This window comes from Colossoma macropomum, unplaced genomic scaffold (genome assembly GCF_904425465.1).
Source record: "Colossoma macropomum unplaced genomic scaffold, Colossoma_macropomum, whole genome shotgun sequence".
Taxonomy (NCBI): domain Eukaryota; kingdom Metazoa; phylum Chordata; class Actinopteri; order Characiformes; family Serrasalmidae; genus Colossoma; species Colossoma macropomum.
Window position 1 is genome coordinate 16,360,058 of NW_023494807.1, and position 25,687 is coordinate 16,385,744.

At 37.6% G+C, this 25,687-nt stretch overlaps 1 protein-coding gene across 2 annotated transcripts in view; it reads left to right on the forward strand.

Annotated features, from left to right (window-relative positions):
• The first annotated feature begins 6,648 nt into the window (after window positions 1–6,648).
• crema (cAMP responsive element modulator a) overlaps window positions 6,649–25,687 on the forward strand; it is a 28,803-nt gene continuing 9,764 nt past the window's right edge. The window contains exons 1-6 of one of the 2 annotated variants that reach the window (XM_036555792.1): window positions 6,649–6,779; window positions 9,991–10,093; window positions 13,444–13,578; window positions 19,170–19,255; window positions 20,252–20,400; window positions 21,251–21,439. In XM_036555792.1, coding sequence (XP_036411685.1) covers window positions 10,001–10,093; window positions 13,444–13,578; window positions 19,170–19,255; window positions 20,252–20,400; window positions 21,251–21,439 — 652 coding nt within the window. In that variant the 5' untranslated portion in view covers window positions 6,649–6,779; window positions 9,991–10,000. The remainder of the gene's footprint in view (window positions 6,780–9,990; window positions 10,094–13,443; window positions 13,579–19,169; window positions 19,256–20,251; window positions 20,401–21,250; window positions 21,440–25,687) is intronic. The other variant, XM_036555793.1, reaches the window with a different exon arrangement.

A 25,687-nucleotide genomic window follows, 5' to 3' on the forward strand; every position in this document is an offset into this window, starting at 1 on the left:
GTTTAAACAAAATCTATTAACTGATCCTTCTCAGAATGGCTTAACTGAGTATTATTTGTTTGTTGTTGTTTATTGACTCCAAAAGTGAAACATCCCCTGAGAGCAGATCAGAATGTTATTATTACTATGTTTTCATTTAATAATTAAAAAAAAATTAGTTTGGTTTATGTTCATTTGACTTTAGGTTGTGATTGTGAATGTTTTAGAGAAGAGAGTAGCAGAACCTTTCCACTGCTTCCAGTTACAATGCAAAGTTTGACTATAATAGGATAATTAATAGTGTTTAGTCTATATATTATTTAATAATCTTTTTATTTAATATTCTGAAAAAAAAATCTTAATCTGCTTTATGTCTTGTCTCAGTCTTGACTCAGACTCGGCTCTAGTGGTCCTGACTACAATGCTAAGTGCTACCTCACTATTTTTTTCTAGCAGCTTGTCACCCCAATAAAATCATTGGGTGTTAACTGGCCACCTCAATGAAATAAATTGTTGGCTACACCCCTGCCCTCATGGCCACATGGTGAGCAGTCTGATCCTATTGTTTTGAAATGAATGTGTACCAAATGCTAATAGAGGTGTTTAACATTAGGAATTGTCACTACCGACACACATATTTTCTGCAATATTATGATTTTATGTGTGTTCAAATCTGTCAAAAGCTGCACAAAGTTATGTTTTTGAGTTATGTTCAAAATGAGCCAAAACAGTCATTACTGACAGGTACAAAGAAGTTAAAAGATGTAGATTTATCATCAGTTTAAAGTTAGTGTGGAGTTCTGGGGGCAAATGGTTGAGTTGCCCACTCAGCACATGAGGGTTCATTACCCTCCTGCACCGTGAAATCAACCAACATACCACCACCAGTTACACTTCTGCTGGTGTCCAGTTACTGTAAGTGAAGTTGGGAGGGGATTCAGTGACCCCCTCCTGTCCCACTCTAATTACCCCGATTCCCCCAACACACAAACATGTGCACTGTCACATACACAGGGTTTTGTCGAGACTGCAAGGCTGAGATCTGCTGGGTGTGAAAGTTTTCTGGTGCGCTATTCTTGGCCCAGAAACACTGCTGCCTTTTAGACGCTAGGTACGTTTGGCTATGACATAGCAGCTCATGGGTTTGAGTGGTAGGGGAGAGCGGGGCACATCCTAACACAGTTTGAATATGCTAAGCAGTTTTAAAACCATTTTAGCAAGATGTATAACAGCACATTACACATCTCTGCTACAAATAAAACCATAAACTTTGTTTCAAGGATCTACAGTTTGTTTACAATTAAGCTTTAAATGGAAATCCTGATTTTTCTATGTTTCTGTATGGGTAAATTGTGAATATGTAAACAAAGTCATTCAGAGTGGATTAATGTGAAACACACTGTTCTAAATAAAGCTCACAGAAAGTTATTTCATGAAATGATTATGAGCACACTTTATGAAGCCTGTTTTGTTTTGTGCTAGTTTTGAGATGAATTTTTGGCCTAAACCACCTTTCTAAATATTCATTCATGGAAGAGAGGTACGTTTGTGGTGTTGTAATGCAAAATAGTCCCCATAGAAAACTTATTTTGTCAGATGTACCACTATTTACCATTATCAACATCCATCCATCCATCCATCCATCATCTAAACCGCTTATCCTTCTGGGTCACGGTGGGGTGCTGGAGCCTATCCCAGCTGTCATTGGGCGGAAGGCAGGATACACCCTGGACAGGTCGCCAGTCCATCGCAGGGCAGACAGACATACACATTCACACACTCACTCACACCTAGGGGCAATTCCGCATGTCCAATTGGCCTGACTGCATGTCTTTGGACCGCGGGAGGAAACCGGAGTACCCGGAGAAAACCCACGCAGACACGGGGAGAACATGCAAACTCCACACAGAAATGACCCCAGTCGCCCAGCCGGGAATCGAACCCAGGCCATTCTTGCTGTGAGGCGACAGCGCTACCCACTGCGCCACCGTGCCGCCCCCATTATCAACATTATGTCTAAAAAACTCTAAAGACATGTATAGATATAATGTCTGTTTCGGGCAGCAATAACATAGCTATATATGTGCTGTTGACTGTGTGACCCCTGATTCCTATCAGTACCACTGTAAAGATATCCGCATTCTACAAAGGAACTATTCCCTTTTAAGTAGAGCATGTGCAAGTGTTACAGCTCCACAGACTGAGAGGCTAATAGTAACAGTTGGACAAATCTATGTTGTTTGAATCAGATGAGACTTTTAACATAAAGACAAAAAATATAGTTGTATGCAAAGGTCTGGGCACCCCTAGGCACATTACATGTTTTGTTGATTTTCTAAGTGAAAATAAGTCCTCACACATCCACTACAGAGATATTTTCACTTTTTTCACTTCTGCACGTTTTAATGCACAATTACTTTTTGCTCAATTTAGCATGTTGGAAATAAAAGGCCACCTAGGCAAAAAATATGATTTTATATTTTAAGTTTTATGTTTTTCCAGTAAATAATAAACAATCATAAACTGTTCATTACAATTAGCAGACAATGCCATGTCTAGAAGATGTGTTAACTTATTTTCACTTAGAGAATTAGCATAACCTGTCATTTGACGGAGGGCCTTCAAACTTTTGCATATGACTATGTCTGAATCAACTTAAAAAAGATTAATGAAAAAGGTTGTGTCAAATTTATTTTTGACCACAAACTAGAACAGCAAGTGGGGCAATGACGTGACTCCTAAATTTTCTGTCTGACAGCATTTTTTTCAGTTTGAAAAAGGTTTAAATGCATAAGAAGATACCCTATATATATATATATATATATATATATATATATATATATATATATATATATATATATAAAATTAGCTAAAATTAGCACTAGAATATGTCATATTTGAGTGTGTTCGCTGTAGGAGACGAGTTAACTTATTTTCACTTTTGCACATCACTGTGCAGCACTGAAAGTCCTTTCTATCAACAAACTGTAAAAAGTTAGTTCAACTTAAAAACATAACTTCATGTGGTAACAAGCAATTGAACAAGTTTTATTCAATTAAAAAATTACTTTGAATGAAAGAATCGTTTATTCAAATGATTTATGTAGTTTGAATAAAACTAGTTAATTTTGTGTTACCAAATTAAGTCATTTTTTTACAGTGCATAATATAAGATAAATTAATTTCTGTACATAGTCTGCCATTTTCTTTGCTGGTGAATGTAAATTTACAATGGAAGCAGGTAACTTCAAAAATGGAGGGAAAACTTTTGCAAATGTTCTAAAACAAACATACACAGGGACAAACACATGCCCCACTTTCACATGGACATTCTAAAGACCCATTAACAACACGACGACTCTCAAGTTTAAAATGAAATGTTTGTTCACAACAAGGCCACGAATGTGCGCTTGTTTGCTTGCTGTTTGTTATGAGGCATGATTACATGATAATAAACAATAGATAATACTTGGTTCTGATCAAAATGATTTGAAAATCAAGCATAATTTATTCCATTATTAACTTAAATGACATGTTTGTTCTAAACAAAGCTGTGAATGTGCTGCACTTATAATTATTGGTGATAAGATTTTAGTAAAAAAAGAAACATTTGACAAATCTTTGAATTTTATGATACAATCTAGTTTAAATCTATGTTTTTGTATAGAATTTACCGTTTTGTGATCTTTTTAAATAGATTTTTACTGATATGAGGTCTTCATGTCATTGGGAGCGAATCCTCATCATGTGGTGCAACAATTAATAGCAACATAACTGTATTAAATTTAAAATAAAATATCTATTTTCTGTGGCTGAAATGTTAATTGCTGATACAGTACACTTGAGTAGTACACTGCTTTTTAAAAACAGTTTTATCAGTTTTATGCAATTTGCAGGAAAAATAAATCTGTTACTTCATTTAAGAAGGCGACTGTGACATTAGAGAACAAAAATATGAGATCATTATTTACAAAACTCAAAAGTAATGCAAACCCTTTGTTTCTGAACACTTTATATTACTGAGAACTTGTAAAAAAAAAAAAAGTTAAGCATGTCAAGGAAATGAATTATTTTAAGATAAATCATGGTCGCACCATATGACATTTTTTTAAGGCCACAGTCATTTCATCTAGAGTAAAAAACACTAAAATAACTTAATCTTAATATTTAATATTAAAATTTTAATATGGATTTATGGGTTTACAACATTCTCAGTGTTTGAACAATAGTTTTTGCAATACATTTTTTTTTTTTGTATTTTAAAATTGGCCTGTTGAAAATTCTTATATGTCATTAACCCAAGTATCAGCATGATAAAATGCTTTATCATAACATATTTCTTTTTTTAATGAATCTGAGAATTAAAAGTTCCAAAAAATTAACTGATCTGAATTCATGTGAATGGTACTGTCTTCTCTAACTTACTTTGAGAGGCTTATCTGTAGCACTGTGTTAATACTAACCCTGCCGTGTGAAGGCTGCACTTTAGCCTAGCTTGCTCCCATTGTGAGTCGCTTCAAAATGGTGCTATATAACAGGTAACAAAAGGGTTATTAAAATAATATAGATGTGAACTCCGTGACTTATACACACAACTCAGTAACCAAAAAACTTCTCTGATGAATAGAAATATCTGTCGATTTGCTGGACAATTCACAGATGAAGTGGATATAGGAATATAAGAATATGACCAAAAGCATGTTCTACTTGAACCTGTTCAACCATGTAAAAAGCTGTGTTACATTTTACCTCATGTTAGTCTGTGACCCGAGATCTCCTATCAGTTTGAACCCCGCCACCACTGGCAACATTAGCATCCACAAGGCCAAACAACATCTGATGGATGTTAGCAGCGATTCCTCACAGATACAGTTTCCTGAAACAGGTCACATTCATGAAAAGGACAGATTATATTCAGAACACATGCTCAGAACTGCATTTGTTTTACAAAACAACAACAGAGAGAGGCTGCAAGGCCCTGGCCTTCACACAGATTTCAAATAAATAATTCAGTCAGCACATTACAAACTGAGTCACTGTTCAAAGAAACCAAATAGAACACAAAACGTTATCAGCAACATAGAGTGTCAAAGGAAAAGTGATCATTTCTGTTGAATTTTCTGCACATTTTCAGTGTTGAATTTGATCAGTTGTTTCAGTGAATTGCGGTGGCTTAGTATGAAGAATCTCAGAGATAAAAATACACCAGAGCTCTTTGTACCTCTGCCATTTGTTTGGCACGAGTCAAATAAACACATAATTATCAACAGTGAAATTCAGCCCCCAGCAGGGAATTCACCCCAGCCATGCATACAGTCAAGCTTCGGTTAAGTGCAGTTAAAGTCAGCTGTTGGAATATCGTGGCGATTAGCTACAACTTCAGTTTGAGCCAGCTTAGCCAAATATTAACTCTGGCCTTCACTGAAATGGCAGTCTGCAGCCTGGTAGTTATCATTCTTAGTCCCACTTGCTCTCCTTTTCCCTCATGGCCCTTCATTGGCAGAGTCAGGTGTGTCTTATTAGGAAAACACAGTAAATGTACAGTGTTTAATGGTTTCTGGGACTGAGACTGGGACTAAACACAAAATGTCACAGTAGAGGTCACAGTAGAGGCTGTTACTGCAGCAAGGGGAGGACAAACTACCTATTACACTTGATTTCAGTAGAAACTTAATGAGCATGTGTCTACAAACTTTTGACATCTAGTTTATGCACTGGCGCAAATTCAGGAGGGATGGGAGTGGCATTATGTGAGGCAATCTTGGGAGTTATGGGATGGCTGGAGAAGATAGTAAGTACTTGAGTTGTGAGAGAGCTGTCAATATGAATTGTTATACACCTGTCTAATTCTAATTAAAACTCTAATTAAAGCCAAAATCGATTATTTTGTTTATTAATGGCAAAAAGGAGCGCTGACCTGTCCTGCCTGTATGTTACAAATGGGATCATTTTTAATACTTCTGTATTGGACTATGATCGTTTGTTTAGTCCGTTTGATTAATTATCATCACTTCTACTGTTGCTATATTTTGCTAAAATATATGCAGATTATGAACCGTGACATGTTGCAATAAAATCTGCAATAAAATTGAATAATACAAAATATGTATGACATTATAAAAACTCTAATTGTAAGTGTACTTTGTTTACTTAGTTTTATGTTTGAATGACTTTATGTAGGCTATAGCCTCCCTCCAAATTTGCTCTACTGAGTGTATAACAGGTGGAAAAATACTTCTAATTTCACCCAATGAAGGATCGTCCCAGCCAACCTCTGCCACCAGATGGCGCTAATGATTCAGATATTGAAGCGCTCTTGCTGGGAATGCCTTTCCGTTTATATTTGAGCACTTTTTTCCCACTGAATTAACAGAAACGTTTGTATTTAATCATGGAAATTGAATTACTGACGTATTCTGTTTTCTTTTATGTCACGTGCAAGACTGGGGCGAGCGGCTAGCGGGGTTAAAGTAACAGACAACTGCATTTCTGTTCAGTTTGTACTTTCATAAACACTTTAAACTGAGCTCTTCCAGGCGCTGGACACTTGTAGCGTCTCCAACACTGGACTGAGTTAAATTCGCTTCAACTCTTGATAGTTTCCCGGTTGGTATAAGAGTCAGTGAGCGTTTAAAAAGCGCCTGCTGCTGGAGCTCCGCCCCCGTGTAGTTTTTTTGCCGCCGCTCGCATAGTCGACATTTTTCAGCCTCATCAGAGCTGACGTGGGAGCTACGTGTGCGCCGAGTCGGGCCATCCACTCCACCCGCAACGAGTGACGAGCCACTCTACGTAAAACTTCGGTAAGTTATTGCTGGCATGTCGAACATCAGACGGGGAGAAGAAGCCGTGAGAGTCGGAGCCGAGCCGAGCCGAGCCGACTACAGGCTGCACTTGTGTTAGCTTAGCAGGCTGGCTAACTGCGATTAGACATTAACGAGACTCGCACGCGAGCTCACGTTACTAAATAAATACCAACAAAACCCATGCAGAGTGTTTCCCCTCAGAGTCTCGTCACTGACGGTTAAGTAACAACTGCAGAACATTTCAGCCTTGCTTCGTCAGATTAACTTCGCAGGAGAGGTCGACAAATTAACGAATGCTGGTTTGCTAACCTAACTAACATTAGATTAAAACTGTATCCACATTCAGTTACAGACTGGTGACGTAACAGCGCTTCAGATTAAAGAGCGCCGCGTTCAAGACGACCTGGAATGGCCAGTTTCCGACCGGGAATAAGCGCTCAGCAGCACCCAAATCATTTACCCCCCACCAGACTGAATAAAAATATATAAGTCATTGTCGCCTATTGCTAAACTGAGGTTAAGGTGCAAAGAACTGTATTTTTTGCACTACCTGGTTGTCTTTATAGCGCCTCCACAGGACCAGCGCTGTAACGTTATTCAGCACTAACTGCATTATGCTCATATTTCATATTGGGATAGAATAATAAAAGAGATTCTGTAAAGAGGAAGCGATACTAAACATGTTTCACACCGTTTCTGGCTTATTCTTATGTCAGTGGTCATCCACAGAGCGGTTTGAAATACTGGTTTTGGTGAAAGAGGAAGTTCAGGTCCGACCGTTAAGTCTAGATGTGTCTGCACTCCGTGATCAGCTGCTGTATGTTGAAGGGTCGCGCGCGCTTGAAAACCAACCGCGACAATGTGAAGAACGCACCGCGGTGGTCTTCTTTATAACGCACATTGATGAACCGAGTAAAGAGAAACGAACAAATTATGCAGAGAATTACATGGACTACAGTCTGTAAATGTAGAACTGAAAAGTGCTCCTGTATTGTCAGTAGATCTAATAAAATGGACAGTGAATGTAGATACAAAGGCAGGTGTACCTAATATAGTGGCAGTGAATGTATTTCAGGTGGTAGGACCAACAGCATCAACAAGCCACCCTTGTTGTATCTGATGTATTTGCAGTGCTGTATCATGTAGGTATATACAGAGATGGGCGATATGGCGAAATGTAATGTCATGATACTTCAGGATGTGTCACAATATTCATTTTTATGACATTTGATAAGTTAGAATAATCACATTTTAAAAAGACTATCAAAAACTGTGAATCCAATTACATGTATTCAACATTTCACACATTATGCTGCACTAAATCCAACTAAAAAGGACAATTATGCTCTCTTTTTAACCAAACATGCAGTTGGAAAGTGATTTTTAAGTAGTGACGATATCGCAATGTACTTAGGAAAGCATACTGTGACCTACTGTGATGTAATTTATCACGAAAGTGATAAATATTGTCATATTGCCCAGCTCCACACTCTTAAAGATGGTGCTTCAAGGGTTCTTTAGAAAAATAAATGGTTCTATATAGAATCATGACCCCTCAAAGAACCTTTTTCATGATTATATAGTTCTTTGCATCATGAAAGGGTCCTACAGATTAATAGAAAATGTGCTGTTGATGGTTCTATATAGAATCTTTTTGAAAAGGGTTCTATATAGCACTCAGCAGCACTCAGCACTTTTCAAAAAGGTTCCTCATGGAACTGTCTATAGCACATTCATACACATTCTCCATCAATCCGAAGAACCCTTTCATGATGCAAAGAACTATATAATCATGCAAAAGTTTCTTTGAGGGGTCATGGTTCTATAAAGAACCATTTTCTTTACTAAAGAACCCTTGAAGCACCATCTTTTTTAATGGTGTAGATGTATATGCTACTCTCGGTGCAGCAATCTGTTGTGGATCACTCACAGAATAAGTCAAATAAGTATGACTCAGAGTTTAGTCATTAGTGGTTAAACTGCAGAGCATTTTAGTTCTGTGGAGGTGAAGAAATAAGCAAATGCTAGTTTGCAGACTAATATTAGATTAAAGATGTAACAGCTCTTCAGATAAAAGTGCTACATTTAAGTCATTAGCGCTTTTAGACTAATTGTTAGATAATTAGTAAACACACATAGTTAAATAGGTTCACAGTAAGCATACATCAGCATATAGCCTACCAAAAAATATTAGTTGGACTCCAGCACTGGTGTTTGGCAGCCTCTGCACTGGTGTTGGTAATATAGCAAAAATATAATCACAATACACAGGATATGTCATGATATTTGTTTTTCTGAGGTTTGATTAGTTGGAACAGACAAAAAACCACTAGCAGTGCCATATTTAAAAAGTACTATCCAAAACTGGAAGTGCAATGATTTTTATTAAACATTTCACATACTGCACTGTGCTTAATCCAGCTAAAGAGGGCTGATTATGCTTTCTTGATAATGATACAGTTAGCCGTTTAGTGTTTTTCAAAACTGCACTGTGTGAGACTGAAAGAAGTAGCATTACTGAGTCAGGAGGAAAAAAGCATGCTAAATTATGGTGTACGTTCTGCTACGAGTCACCATGTAAAGCCTTTAATAGTAATTTAAAAGTCAGAGGTGTTGGGTTGGATTTTGTAGCAGTTTTTCAGACCATGACATACATCTTTACGTATTAGCATCACATGCACAGCCTAAGAAAGAAGATCCAGCTCGATGTTTAGGTCTCAAACGCAAAATCACCATTAACTGATGAAGATATTATGACAGTAGTAAATGACTCACATCCTTGGAACACACATCCTTCACCAAAGCACAACTGTACAATAACATATTAACACCAGAAAGGTCTTAAAACTTACGCAGTGTAACTTTAACTATGGACGAAATACATAATATGCTCAGAAAAGCATACTGTGGTCTAATTTATCACAACAGCAATAACAGTAACAGTATCACAAGAACAATAAATATCATATCGTTTCCTGTTAATTTATTTCAGTCAGTGTTTAATTCAAATAATCACCTAATTGTTAAACCCCTTTCACGCTGAGGTGTGTTAGAACTGGGAAAACGCTAAACAGTGCAGTGGAGTTAGATTCTGTTATATTGTATGAAACATTTGTGGTGACAGTTGGTTTTATGCTAAAGCAGCATCTGTACTATTACTCCACTGAGCTCACTCAGGCAGAGCACTTCCTTTCTGCTTGGTTGCTAGGCTGATCACCATGGAGACGGCGGTGGCAGCACAGCAGCAGGAAGGCAGTGTGACCGAGACGGAGACGAGTCAGATTCAGGGTGACTCGGAGTCAGTCGCACAGGTAAACACACACCCACCCACCCACACACACACAATGTTCTTCCTATTAACCACACTTGAACAGGTACATACACTGGCATTTGGGGTTACACACCTTCACCCACATAAATAAACACATTCTTATCTGCGATCACACACTTTCAGTTGTTACATGTTCACTCACAGGCTAGTACAGGTGCATGTCACTTTCACCAACTGTCACTCACTTACAACGGTGCAAACATTACCACAGACACTTTTACCAGAGTGGAGGCATGTGCCGATATAAAATATCACAAAAATAACCTAAACTTTTATCAGGGTTTATGATATTGTGATGGTATTGTATTGCAATTCCTTCCTGTAAATTAAGGTCTAAATTATTTTTGGCCAAGAACACAAGTATATAGAGTCTTATACAGAGGTTTGGGCATTTTGTCTGTTTTTTATAATATTTATATATATATTTATATATATTTTTTATATATATATTATTATATATATATATATGTATATATATATAAAACATAAAATGTGGCCTGTGCAAAAATTATGGCATAATATTTATATTTTAGATTTTTCCAATGGGTTTAATTCAGCAATTAAATAGAAATTGAACTGAAATTTGCTGAAAAATGCCATATTTAATGTTGTTTAATAGATTATTTTCACTTAGAAAATGTAATAGTAATGTAGGCTATTAATTAAAATGGCAGGTCTTGGGGTTTGAAAATTGCATTCTTTCAAATTGCAGATTGGCAAAAATGATTCCTCTTCTAGTCGTAACATAAGTTGTCATCAGTGTCATTTTATTTAAATATTGTGTTGGTGGATTTCTAATCAAAAACTCTGCGATGGCACTCAGTACAGCAGTTTTCATTCATTTCTGGAGTTCAGTATTTTTGTGCTTTGTCTCATTAAGCACACCTGATTCAACTCATTAGGTTATTAACTTCTTGTTCCTCGTGGTCTGGCACAGGAGTATAGAGTAGGGACAGCACAAATATGTGCAGAGGATGGGGCTGCCAGGACTTTCATTTTCCCACACTGGTTTTAACAGTACATATGGCTTTTTTATACCTTAACCACAGATGTTTTAAGCTTGTAGGTAGAGCTGGGCGATATGGCCAAAAACGTTATCACGATAAACAGAATTCATATCATTCGATACATATCGCGATAAATGTCAAATCATTATTTCTTTCACGTTTGAAGGCTGCTTTTGCTCCTGGATGGTTACTATCACTTATGGTCGGATCATGACAAACACTCGGCAAACAGTGGAACATTTCACTAATCTGTCTTGGGACAATGGGAGAAAGTTTCTGAGCTGTTTTTATCAGCTGGAAAGAGCACAGCTGCAATTTTTGTAATAGTCATAATTTAAGAAAGAAAACAGATTATTTTTAGCTGTCTGGTGACGAGTGCTCGTCTATCCTGTTACGGTGATTTTGTGTCTTGTTTGATCTACCGTATCATCAGTTCACTGTGTTGTGCCGGAGCACTGGAGCGCTGCTTCAATTAGCCAGCAGCTAAAAACAGCTAGCCTGGAAAGACAGCGCTCTCACGCTCTCCAATGCCTCACAGCTTCCCCAGTTTACTTTCTTTAAATCAGGGCTGTAACTAACATGAGCCCACTTCTTTCTTTCACTTTCGTTGCTCGAGAATGCACTAATACTAAAATATGACAGTTTGGCGCTGTAACACGGCGCTGCAGACGTGATTTAACACCGCTAAAGTTGTTAGGATGCATGGAAAGAGGTGAGTTCGCTGTAAGACAGTACAGTTACATCATTTACCTCGTCACTCAGACTTGGTCACAGGAGAACAGATCGCCGGTCGCTCCACTCAGATGTTGCTGAAGTATATTTGGCGACCCTTTTTTTTACTCGTGGCCCCCTCCCTCTCTAATCAAGTCGAAAAACTCGGAAGTGCGCCCTCTCCTGGCGACAGCAGAGTAGTGTCGCTTTCCTTGCAATAGACAGCACCACCAAGGCTTTTGCTAAAACGTGGAAGTGTGAGAATGGTGTATTATATCGAAAAATTATCAAACCTGTCTTATCGCTCTATCGAGGAAAAGTTATATTGCGATACTTATCGTTATCATTTTATCGCCCAGCCCTACTTGTAGGACATTCAAGTAATCTATTTTTACTTTGTTTTGTAGTTTTACAATGAATCCTTCAGAAAATGTTTCATGTTAAAATCAACCTAACATATTTTTTTTACTTTATCAGCCTGAGTATATTAAGCACAATTTATTATATATAATTTAAAAGACAAAAAACTCAAAGACATCTTTTAAACATGCACTAGAGGGAGGGGAAAATATATTTCAATCAATAGTTTCTATACTGATAGCCTCCATCTCCTATCCTTATCATCGGGCAGAAACACTCAGCTAGCTCAGAGACTCCCTGATATGGTGTTTCATCTGGTAAATACATCAGAGGAAATTGTGTTATGAATTCTCATTCATGTTGACTTTACAGCTTAAGTCTGCATGTTATTGGAGGAGCCTGTTAGCCTGTTAGCTGTCTGCTGAGCTGTTTGTTTTATGTAGGGTTTGTTTAGTAGTTTCTTAATCTAACTTTGTAGATCACAATAACAGCAGGCTAACAAAGAAGAATAAGCAGTGACACAAGCTGCTATTTAAACAGCTTTTAGCGTTAACTGGCTAGTTAACGCAGCTAGTTCTTCTTTCCAACCTTCTTTCCAACCACCCTGTAAACCATCTTCTATTCTATTTTCTTGTCCACTGATCTGGCCAAATCTGTAGTTTTAAAGCATGTCCTTCATTGTGATCATGTGATGCATTTTTTGACACATTGAACGGCTGCGCCATGAAACCTGTCTCAAGTTTAGCCGCCTGCAACTGTTGTTTCAAATGAGTTGCAGCACGCTTTACATTATGCAGCTCAGGTACAGTGTAGTTTCATGTAAATTTTAAGCAACTAAACTTGCATTTAAGTTTCACTGTGTAAAGCCAGCCTAAAAGTCTCTGATGAAACTTGTTTGACTAAACTGCAGTGACGATGTTTAAATGTGTCTGCCATAACAGGACCATGTGTGTTGTGATTTATTACTGAATATTGGCACATGTCTACACACACACACTTACACAGGTACACACACTAACCTGCTCATATTCACCTATTCCTTCTCATCTACTGTACTGTACACTCAGCATCTAACCAAGTCAATTTTTAAAAACTTTTCAGTAACAGCCTTTAGCGTCCAGAGGATTAAATAGGTAGATTTACAGAAGTAATAGTAAATGTGGTCTTATTGGAGTGTAGTATTTAGATTGTGTTGTTGTCAGTGAGTGAATTCGACACCCCTCTAAACCCCCCCCACTCCTCTATCTGCAAGGTGAGTGAGAGCATAGGGGAGTCAGCAAGTGTGGAAGTAGTGACGTTACCAGGGGGCCAGACGCTACAGGTGCAGGGAGTCATCCAAGCTACACAACCCTCTGTCATTCAGTCACCTCAGATACAGACCATACAGGTAACACACACTCTCTCTCTCACACACACACGCACACACTGCACATCTCAACACAACCATCTCTCATTCAGTCCCTCAGATACAGAGCGTACAGGCCACAGGTACCTGACGGTAATGCATGCACTGTACAGTAACTCCAGTTTTTGTATTGTCTGTTGCTTTACCACAGACATACACTACATGTTAAATCTTAAAGGGGCGTCATGGAAAACTGAATTTTCCTTTTTGAAATAAAAGACTGATGTAGTATGTTGGAATGTGAATTTTGGCAAATTCTTTTCACTGTTATTATTGATTAATCATCAACCGACAAACTGTGTTTTACAGAAACAAGGCTGTAGATGTCCTTGAATTAAAAAACGCAGCCTAACGTCACAGATGTGACAGTAACCTAATGTTGTCTACTTACTTACATTTACCACATACTGTTAGCGCAAGTTAACAAACATGTCTAAATGACGGTTAAATATCATCACTTTTACAGGCACAGTAACCAAAACAGCTTGTTTAAGGATGAAAGGAGGTTGGAAAAAGGTCATGTAAAAATGAATCACAACTTTTTTTTGGTACACAAGCCCACACAAATGTCACACGTAAACCACAAGGGAGAAAATAAAACACAAATACTGCTGAGTTGACGCAGCATCAGAGAAAGCATTGTCTAGTAATACGTCACAACCGGGCAACCACGGGATGTAGAAGACTTTACCTCTCATCTTTATAACTTGGTCAGCTGTTTGAGTGCAACTTTTCATTAAGAACAAGGACCATACCAGGACACACCATTAATTCCAACCCTTATCTACCACACCTAACCCAGCTAATGAAATAATCATACAATATAGCTACAAAAATGCTCTGTGTGTTATTATGATACGTAATATTTTAAGGTAAGAACCAAAGTTTGTCATTATTTTACATAACACAGCGTGATTCAAAAAGATTCCTCTGATTTCAAAATGATTTTTTTCACTTGTAAATCATTACAGAACAATGCAGTGAATTGTAAATGGTTTAAATGAGCATAAAGTTTATTATGTAATTTTACAAGTGCTCAATATGAACCTCCTCCAGCTGTATGGAAAACATCAACACAATAGCCAAATTCATCCCATACTTGATTGAGCATGTCCGGCGTCACTGCACTCACGGCTCTTTCAATACGATTTCGGAGATCATCCCGTGTTGTGGAACCAATGACAAACGCTCTGAACTGGTGGATGTTCACTACCGCCGAAAATCATGTTGCACAGTTATGACAAATTCACTCTTATTGAAGTGGAGAACGCAAAATGCTTTCTGCTCAGGGGTCACTATCTCCTCGCAGACTGAAGGGAGCCATCTTCCGGTGACAGTCAGAAAGTTTATGACCCCTTCTTTCAATTGGTATGTGATTGGTTCCTAGGCGCCTTACGGTTGTAAAGATATGGCGCTTTGAAATCGGATGAATCTTTTTGAATCACCCTGCATTTCCAGGTTAGAACCAAAGCTTGACACCACATTTTCACAGTTTGGTGGCAATCTGCATCACAACATGCATTTAGTATGTAAATTCCAAAATTTCCATAAACTTATTGCATCGTGGTCAATTGGTTCTTTCAAGAAGTCCCAAGTGCACTAATATCTGGACCAGTTGCGTAGTGTAGGATCACTATGGCAACAGACAGTGTGAGTGTAGCTGGTTAGGGCGCTAATAAGATTTGTGAGTGTGAGAGAGTTGATTCCTTTAATCTCATTAGCGTAGCTTTCACGTCAAGCAACAACAAATAACAAACAAGCAGAGACTTCAAAGGGCTCTTACTACAGATTTCTGGTTATGCAATGTGCTTTTGTCCATTTTAATAGACAGCATTGTGTAAAACAGTGTCAGAAACCACGTAAGCAAGTATATTTGAGATGACTTAACATCATAATATTGTAATTGATCAATTATAAGCTCCCATTTTTATTATCTACAGCCAGATGCAAATGTTTGAACATCCCCACTTGAAATAACACAAGTCGTTGATTTTCCAAGTGAAAACAACTAAACATATCCTCTACAGCGAACAAGCTTAAATATGGAATTTTCCCCCAAATTTTTGTGCATAGTTACTTTTTGCTTTTATTTGAGTTTTAGCAAATTGACAAAAAAACACAAAATGTGAAATGTGCCATAACTTTGGCACAGCCACATTATATGTTTTACCTCTATGATAAAGCTAATTTCTGCAGCAGCTGTTTCCAGTTTCACAACTGATCTCATTGGTTAGACTTCCATCTATAGTCAGTGGTATATCCAGGACGTCCAGAAGACCTACAGTGATTCTCACAAAATCAGTGCCATCTATTCCCATCAAAGTGTGATTGGTTGATTCCACTGTCAGTTCCTAATTATGTTAGTGGTTAATCTGACACATTAGGCTTTCAGTTCAGCTTATTAAGTCCTAATGAATGGTAGAGCTAGTGTGGCTGAGATAACACAGAGAAAGAAATTCTTTTGGCCATTTAAAAAATTTAACCCTTTTGTTTCCAACCTTACTGGTTTAGGGGCAGACTGACAGGTTCAGTCAGGTGACAGCTTTACTGTGGGGCAGTGTTGCTTGGGGAGCAGGTTTTCGGAACGACAGTTTTAGTGGAGTGACATTTATACATTTACATTTACAGCATTTATCAGACGCTCTTATCCAGAGCGATTTGCAAAAGTGCTTTGTTGTCTACTCAGAGAATGTGGTGGACTGGTGGGCAAGTTTACTAGCACATTAAATGTATGCAATGTATGCCTTTTTTTGTTGTGATCATACACAAAACATGAAACCAAATCTGTACTTGTGTGTGTTGTATCCAACAAGTGTCTATGTTTGTCTTTAGTAGGTTTTAATCTTCATACCTACATCTTCATACAGTGCAGCCCATAAGTAATTTGACAGTGGAACAATTACTTCACCATTTACTGCAAAAAATGACTCCACCTCATTGGACTTCAAATGAAACAGTGTGAGGTTAGGGTCCAGGCACACGAAGCCGACGAGGAAGAACTAGCACCAACTAAGACTGATTGATGATCACCTTCCATCACTCACTATCACCTTTAATCTCCTATGAAAATTTGCTCTTGAACGCATGTGAAGACTACAACTGATGACTGACACGCACATACATATTGCACCTGCACGAAAGGGAGCTACTCCTTATAGCAAGAACTGGCAGTAGACTGTAAAACTGCAATGTTCAAAGTAAAGAACATATTGTTTAAATATCTTAGAAGCTTCAGATGTCTGTGTTTAAGCTTAACGCAGTGTGTGAAAGTGAAATTAAACCACTGTTAGCTCTGTGCTGGGTAAGTAAAGCAAAAATTAACACACTAATCAGTGATTGGTGATGTTCATAATTACATGACAAAAAGACTGAGATACCATGTTTTATTTTATGTTATTGTGTTACCAGAGCATTTTTAGAGCTTTTGTCTGATGTTTATTTCTAAAAACATGAATTATTAATAATTAAGTTATTAAGTGTAATATTAGCTATTAAGTTATTAAGGTTAATTATTACTTTGAAGCAACAGGCAGGCATAACATTGTTCACCTAAAGTTGGCACTTTGTGGGCTACATGAATGCACTGAAAAACATGTACACTGCAAAAAATTATATTCTGATATCTTAAAGTGAAACTATTATAATCTTGTCCAAATAGGTACTAATTCTTTTAAATTGTCATAAAAGTATTTTACGATTATTTAACTTTTTTAAAGTAATTTTATTTATTGAAAGTGTCTTACATTGGCACATAATTGCTTATTTCAAGAAATATTACAGATAATTTTGATTTTTTTAAGAAATAATGCTGAAAAACAAGCAAAATCCAGTGCTACAGTAGCTCTTTTGCTAGATAAAATGACTCAACATAAGTAAAAGTAGCTAAAGTTCATTAGCCATATCATTTTCTTACAACAAATAAGAAATATCAGGTATTTTGGCTAAATGTTAGATGATTTCACTTGCCAACAAATTTTTTACAGCATAGGCTGATGGATAGGCTGAACATATACATTTGCAGGCACTTTAGATGAAGCATATGACTTTATAACCTATTATAATGTATGCAATGGGTCGTATAATATTTTTAGTATTTTCTTAATTTTTTTATTACTTTTTATTACTCGAGATTATTTATGCCATAAAATCACAACAAAGATCAAAATACAAATGAACAGCAGTTGAGTGCAGCCATTTCCGATCATGCACTCCTAGTTTTTCTCCATGATTGAAGTCATTTTTTCCATCATCCATTGTGGTCTTCAGTATTCTAAGAGGTTATTTCCTACATCAAGTTCAGCACCAAGCTCTTTGTTCTTAACCATGTTTCAAACTGAGTTTGACACACCTATAGTTTTTGCAATGTCTCTGATTCATTTATTCTGTTGCTTGCCTCATGATGACTTGCTTAACTGGCACTGGCACGAAGTACCACATTTAGAGTCATACTCTTTGTTTTTGTTAGCCCTGTTGTGCATGAACTGTTGCACATGCAACAACACAAAACTGGCCAACACAGCAGCCAGTTACCTACAGTCCAGTGAAATGAGGTGAGAACATAAACAGGATATATTTTCATCCAATAGCCTTGAAAAAGGGAAATTCCAGTGAATTTTCAACATTTCTGCATAATTAAATGTTAATGTTGTAAACAAAGTTGTTCAGACTGAACTGATGTGAAAGATTTTATTGTAGAGAAACTTGCCAAGTCAGAATGGATCACAGTGGTGGTGATAGGAACCAGACATGTAAGTTTAATGCCTCTAAAAGCTACATCACAGAATGCATATGCATATGGTATACATCACCTGAGGCCTGGGACGTTATTCTACAATAGTTTTGTGAAGATTTTGGCCTAAAACGTATTTCTAAAATCCATTCATGGTGAAGAAATACACGCAGCATGTCATAAGCCAAAATAGCCCCTTAAGAAGACATTTTTAATTCTACTTAGCCACTAATTTACCATCATAAACAGGACATATAAAAACAGTAGGTTCACTGATCGTTTTGGATAGTAAATATATTTGCATTGTAGACATCACAACCCCAGGTTCCCATCACCACCACTGTAAAGAGTTGGCAGGGTTTCTCTGCAATTAACCGCTTCAAATAAAAAAACTCAGAATGTACATCTCAACCACTGAATTATGCGAAAATGTGGAAAATGAGTGGAACTCCTCTTTAAAGCTGTTATTCAGCTCTTTAACCACACAGTCACTGTTTCATTTCAAATCCAGTGCGTTGGGCCAAAACAAAAAACATCCAGTTACTTAAAAGAGTAGTCCTGTGTTTTTCAACCTGATCTGTGTTTACCACATCTGCATCGTATGGTCCATTAGCACTAATTTTGACTTGTTTTCCCGTGTTTAGAAGAGAACAAAAAACCTCCTGACTGAAAACACACTTATAATAGAAGCCAATGGGCAATTGCTTAAAATCCATACACTTCATTTATGTGCACTAATTATAGTTTTTAAATGCTTGTGTCCTGAGTGTGTGTCTGCATTCCTGTTGAATGCGTGTTTATATTCATGTGTGTGCACCATGTGTGTGTCTGTGTCTGTTTCCAGGTTGCTGCTACAGCTGATGGAGAGGAAACAGATGTTTCAGACACGCAGAAGAGGAGAGAGCTTCTCTCCAGAAGACCCTCCTACAGGTGAAGTTATTCCCCTCTCACCTTTAACCTTCTGATCTCATCACCCCAAATAGGAAATGTTTTGATAATCATAAAAATGAGTTAATGACACAGCCTAACTTGGAGTAGTTGAACAAGGTCAAGTAAAGCATGCTTTTGGTCATCTTATTGTATTCCCATAAGAATGGCGTCTGTATAGTTTGACAGCAGTTGAACAGACGTTTCTCAAGATTCACCGCAAACACTGATTTTGTACCATGAAAGTAACTTTTTGTTGTAAGTGTTTTTCAATACTGAAAATCACACCTGTGTCATTTTAATCACCCTGTAATATATAATTGTTTTGAAGCTTTTAAACCAGGGCTACCGTAGTTCCTCTGAACAGAAACAGTCCATATCCTCCCATATAAATTCTAAACAGTTCGTTTTTGTTTTTATGCCCAGATTTCTTAGAAAATGTATGAAAGATGTAACATAAGTAGTTTTATCATGCTGATATTTGTGGTTCTATTTGATGGGCCAAAATAAATCTGTCACTTTGGCACAGCCTCTTTTGGCTAATCATATACTTGTGATGCAGATATTTTAATGCGTTTAGCTTGGAAAGCTTGTTTGGTTGGGACAACTTAGAATTGTATTGAATGAATTGTCTTTTTTGTGACTGTCTCTCAGTCTCTTACCGTTAACCCTGCCTATGGCTTAACTGTAGCATTTGCCCTCATTTCAGCTGAATTGTTCATAAATTGTTAAATTTTGATTTGTTGCAGAGATGTATAGGTTGCCTGTATAAAAAAGAAAAACTGTAGTGGTTGTGTCTCCCTCCACCACTGCTAAGTTTTATATGTGTAAAGCTGACAGGGTCACAAGACCTGTAATCTTCTACCTACAGATTAAAGTCTAAAACTTGTGTTAATGACTGATTTTTCAGAGCCTAGAGGTTCAGCTTGCCCTGCAGTATGAACGCCCTGCATGTGTTGATATTTTTGTTTTAGTCATTTGTTTGTTTTGTTTGTGCAGAAAGATCCTGAGTGAGTTGTCCTCCGACACTCCTGCAGTGCCAAAGATTGAGGAAGAGGAGAAGGCCGAAGAAGACACCCCTGCTTCTTCCAGCGTTGCTACGGTGACTTTGCCATCGTCTATTTATCAGACCAGCTCAGGACAATACAGTACGTACACACACACACACACACACACACACACACACGCACATAAATCTTTGACTAAATTCACACTTAGAAGGTTAAAAAGTGGTTAGATCAGCAGATATTTCTTGCTCTTTTTCTTACTGACTCCCTAAACTCCAGTTAGATTTGCTCAATCCTACAGAGATATTTCATGTACAGTACAGTTTTAGGGACCTAAGTAAATTGGTTAAAGCCTTATATCTGGGGAATAAATGTGTTTTTGCCAGTAAAATCAATATACAAGATTAAAATACATGCAAACAAATAAACATAGTTGCAGTCAAAAAAGTAACAAAAATGTATTTTAAAAAGTAGGCAAGTAGTAGACATTCTCCTTGATGTCCCCAGCCATTACATAGTTTTCTTTAATGAAGTATTGATTAGCCAAAGCAGGTGTTGGATTATAACTACAAATAAACAACTCATATATGATACGATAACTATATAGGAGTGATGAAAGTTCAATATGACAGCGACACTAGAGCTGTGTGATAAAGAAAAAAAAACAGTATTACAATAACTGTATTAGCAATATACCTTGATAACGATGAGTCATAAGGTGTTAGATTTATAAATGCCCAAGAAATAGACAATTGTCTGGTGGCATTGCTAGCTCTTGAAGCATGAAAGTGTTTGCTGTGTCTGCCTGGACTTTCCTGGTCGTACATTCCTCACACGCTTGGTAAATGACAAAATTAATTTGTGTCAATGCCAATTTGTGGCAATGTTTGCAGATTTAAAACCCAGCATGGCTGGTGCTTAATTATCCAAACATGAAATTGTATTGTATTATTTGAATAATAGAACTGAATGAACTTCTCTCTCTTTGTAGTTGCCATAACTCAGGGAGGAGCGATCCAGATCGGGGGTCCTGGAGGAGAGGGGCTGCAGGGGGTTCAGGCTCTGACTCTGCCCAGCCCTGCAGCACCTCAGCCTGGAGCCACTATCCTGCAGTACGCCCCTCAGGCTGGAGACCCTGCACAACAGCTGCTGCTCTCTGCTGGACAAGTGCTCGTACAGGGTAAGAGACATGCACACACTTCTTTCTTTCTCTCTCTCTCTCTCTCTCTCTCTTTAGCCCTTTTCACACTCAAAACCCAGGGCAGTTTACCAGTAATATTCAGGCTTTACATCACACATGCAGCTTTTATACCAGGTTGTATGGGGACACACGCGTTCATGCTTGCCGTTAAAGTCCTGGTAAACAGGACGTGATGTCCTCAGCATGAAAGGTCAACAGCTCCTGTATTTCTGAATCATGTATAAAAATAGACTCTCAACATGTTTTCTTTTGAAAAACTGAAAACGCAACTGTAAAAAACAAAAACATCACTCAAGTTCTGCTTTGTTGGTGATGCTATGTCGCTTTTGTACAGAAGCAGACTCTCATGCAAGCAGGGTGGATTTTTGCCACTTCTTTCTAGAATTATGTACAAAATACACTAAATTGTTTTTTGGTTTATAAATTAATATTAACTTTTTTGTATGCAGATAATTCTGCAAATACTGTTTTCTCATGAAGATAAAAAGTATTGTAAAAAGTACGCCGAGTGAAGAACTGTTGAAAGTTAGTAGGTGGATGTCAGAGAACAAGTTGTCTCTTCTTTTGGGCAAAGTGGAATCTAATTCTTTTTGGTACCAGAATAAAACTAAAAAAAAGTTAATGTTGTAGTTGGGGATACAGTACTTGAAGCTAAGAACTCAGTGATTTATTTAAAAGGTGTTTTGATAAATGCATGTTAGGCAGTTGTCAGACTGATAAGGTTTTAACCAAGGTTAATGATACATTTTATATCCAGAATTTCAAAGTTTTTACACAGGAAACCAGTGGTTACCTTTGGCGGGAGCTCTGGTCCAGCCTCATTTTGACTGTTATGGATTCTCATGGTACAGCAGCATTTCTAAGTATATTAAAAAACAGGCTTGAGACATCTCAAAACAAGTTAGTTAAAATTATTGTGAATATTCCCACGAGAACTCTTCTGGAAACCTGTCATTATGAAATGTTGCATGGTCAAAAGTTCAGGATAGAGTAGCTTTGGTAGAGGTGTGTACTGTATACAAAACCGTACATGGTGCTGTTCTTCATCCTCTAGAAGGTTATCTTATTCAGGTGAAAGATATTCAGTTGCCTGGAAGTGTTAAGCTAGTTAACAGTCTGCAAGGTTTTAGACACGCAGTTAGGAAATGGATTAGAGAAGGAGGAAAGTTGATTTGATAGGACTTGGTTTTAACAAATGTCAAACTGTCAAGAGTATTGATAGTTTTTTTTGTTGTTTTTTTTTTCGGAAATGATTGATGTTTGTAGTGATTTTGTATATCATGCCATGCTTGCTATGTCACATCTGCTGCCTTTGGTTGGATATGTTAGGGACCAGAACAGAAATAAGCCTCTGACTGTGTTTTCATATTTTGCACAAGCCCTTTTTTAAGGTGTGAATAATACTAATTGTTTCAAAAACATGTAATGGTTAAATAAATTCTATCAATCAATTGATCAGAACTCGAAAACTCTAAACTGTAATAACAGGAGCGTCTCAGAAACGTTCCACTTTGCCAACTGTAATCTAGACGTCGCTGTATTTTCCGGTAATGTAACAGCTTCTGTTTACTACATGTGCTCTCTCGGTAATATGAATTGTACTAGGACTTGTGCAGGTAAGTTAACTCCTTTTTTGTACTTAATGTGAAATTCATATGGAAAAGTGTGAAGGGGACTTCTCTAATGCTCTCAAACTGTTTCACACATAAAACAAACACATAGTCACTCTTACTCGTAGTTGCTCTTATAAACACTCATTTAGTTCGTTATGGATAAACCGTTTTGATTTACTGATACTCTTGGCTCCGTAAACAGAAGAAGACGTTTAGAACATCTTCCACAAACTCCAACACATAATTCCATTTCGCAAAACACAGCAGCTTGCCTCTATAAAGTCCTAAGAAACATAACTACTTGCAAAAGCAAAAGCAAAGCAGTAGGCCAGTCAGTACAGCACTGCCACATCATATCTGTAGAGATACACTTTGTAAGCTTTGCCAAAGAAGGTCACAGGGGTTAATGTATTAATACATCAGTGTAACACACATCACTAAGACAGAGTTTACCATAATCAATGCTTAGTATTTTTTGTAGAATAAAGGTATGAAAGCACATGTAGTAGAGGCTGTGGAGTGTTAGCGGGAAATTAGTGGTTAAGTCCTAGTTTCAACATTTACCACCACCATATATAGCTACATGAGGTATATAGATACACAAATTCTGAATTGTACACAAATGAGGAAGGGATTGTTTTCAGTTTTGACATAAAGGATACAATATCGTGTTGCAGAATGTTTCAGGATTTAAAAAATTGGAGGGGAAAAAAAATGAAAATGTAAATGTATACAGTGAGCTAAGGAAAAGGGCCAGGCTTGGTTTATGAGTACTAAGATTAACTCAGTTCTCAGAAATGGTGTTTAGACCACAGAGATCTTTATGAAACATTTTGGAAACTACACCCAGGCTCTGTTCTGACTCTCTTTTACGTCACCCAACAGTTCAGTAGTTGTGTGGAAAAGCAATTTGCATGGTGTGCATTTGTGTGTGATTTGTTTCTAGCATTTGGACGCAGAATGCAGGTTAGGAGAACAACACGAGCAGTGTTACTTCTCAGACGGCTGATTTGCCGTGGTCGTCAGACACAGACACTGTTGTGGAGAACTGGTCAGACCCGCTTGGTCCCACAGTGACATCTCATGTTCATGCTCACACGCCGAACTGTGAGAGTGTTCCGAAATATGGGCACTCATTTGACAATGTAGAAATTTGCAGATATTACAGAAAAATGCACTTATGTTTATACATACACGAAGAGTTTCACTCAAGTGCTGTATATCCATTTGTAAGACCTTATATGTTGTGAAAAGCATACAACATACATACACGTATATCATTCAACAGACTGGAGCAAGTATTGTACTCGGTTTAATACTGATTATATTGCATGAAGTATAATAAAAATTAAACAAGCCCACAATGAGGGCAGACCCTCCTTCCTCTGAAAATATCACTTCCTTTTTGCTTCTGAATCAAGACCAGGAAGGAAAAGCACACTCCTTCTTCTCATAAGCATATATTAGCTGGTGGCTCATGCATTGTTATAGAATATACTTTTAGGATGTTGAACACTCTAAAAAACTGAAAATGGAAACATTTACTTATTAAAATAAGCCACATTTTCAGGCACACCTTATTTTTTCTGTACCAAACGTATGTCAAATCAAGACACCACCATATCATATTGAACCAAATTATGAATTTCATGAATTTTTAGGCCCCATCTGAGATCTGGAGTAAAGTTTAATAATTCATGGGTCAATATTTAAGATATTTGGAGGGAACAGAAGGCAGCTTGTAAAGCAATGAAAGACTCTTTGAACTATGTCTACAACCATCAGCCAAGCGTGGTGGAAGATCAGTGCAGAGATCAAGTTTGGGGAGTATAACAACATCTAGAGTTGGTGATTTAATTTTGATTGAAGGATTCATGAATGCTGATAAGTACAAGCAAATTTTAATACACTATGCAATGCCCTGTAAAAAAGGTTTATTCTACAGTAAGTAGTTCCCTGACACTGAAAAATGAATAGTTTTTACCTTATGCCCATTTTCTCTGTGGTCTCTATACAGTTACCTCTGTATATTAAAGGAAGGGTTAGGTGCCTCGTCCAAGGGGTATTGGAAGTACCCTGTCTGTTTTGAGATTTGAATGTGTAACCTTCTGGTTGCTGACTCACCTCTCCTACTGCTAGGGAACCAGCCACCCCAAAGATATATACAGTGCCTTGCAAAAGTATTCAGCTCCTTTAAAATTCATCAGATTTGTCTGGATTACAAATGAGACTTACACAGGTTGTCCCAGCCAGTGTTTTTATTGCAAACCAGTGTGCTCTAAAAATTAAAAACTGAAAGATGCTGCTTGCATAAGTATTCAGCCTCTTCAGAGTCCTAGTACTTAGTAGAACCACCTTTTCCTGCAATAACAGCTTCACACTTTTTGTGGTAAGTTTCTACAAGCTTTGCACACTGCTTGGGAGTTAATTGGCAGATTTGCTGCAGGTTGTTCAGGTTGGTTGGAAGATGCTTGTGCACTACGATTTTCCAATAGTGCCACAGATTCTCGATTGGCTTGAGATCTGGACTTTGACTTGGCCATTGTTGAACATTCGCCTTTCTGTTGTTCAGTCACTCCTGTGTTGCTTTGGCCTTGTGCTGGGGATCACTGTC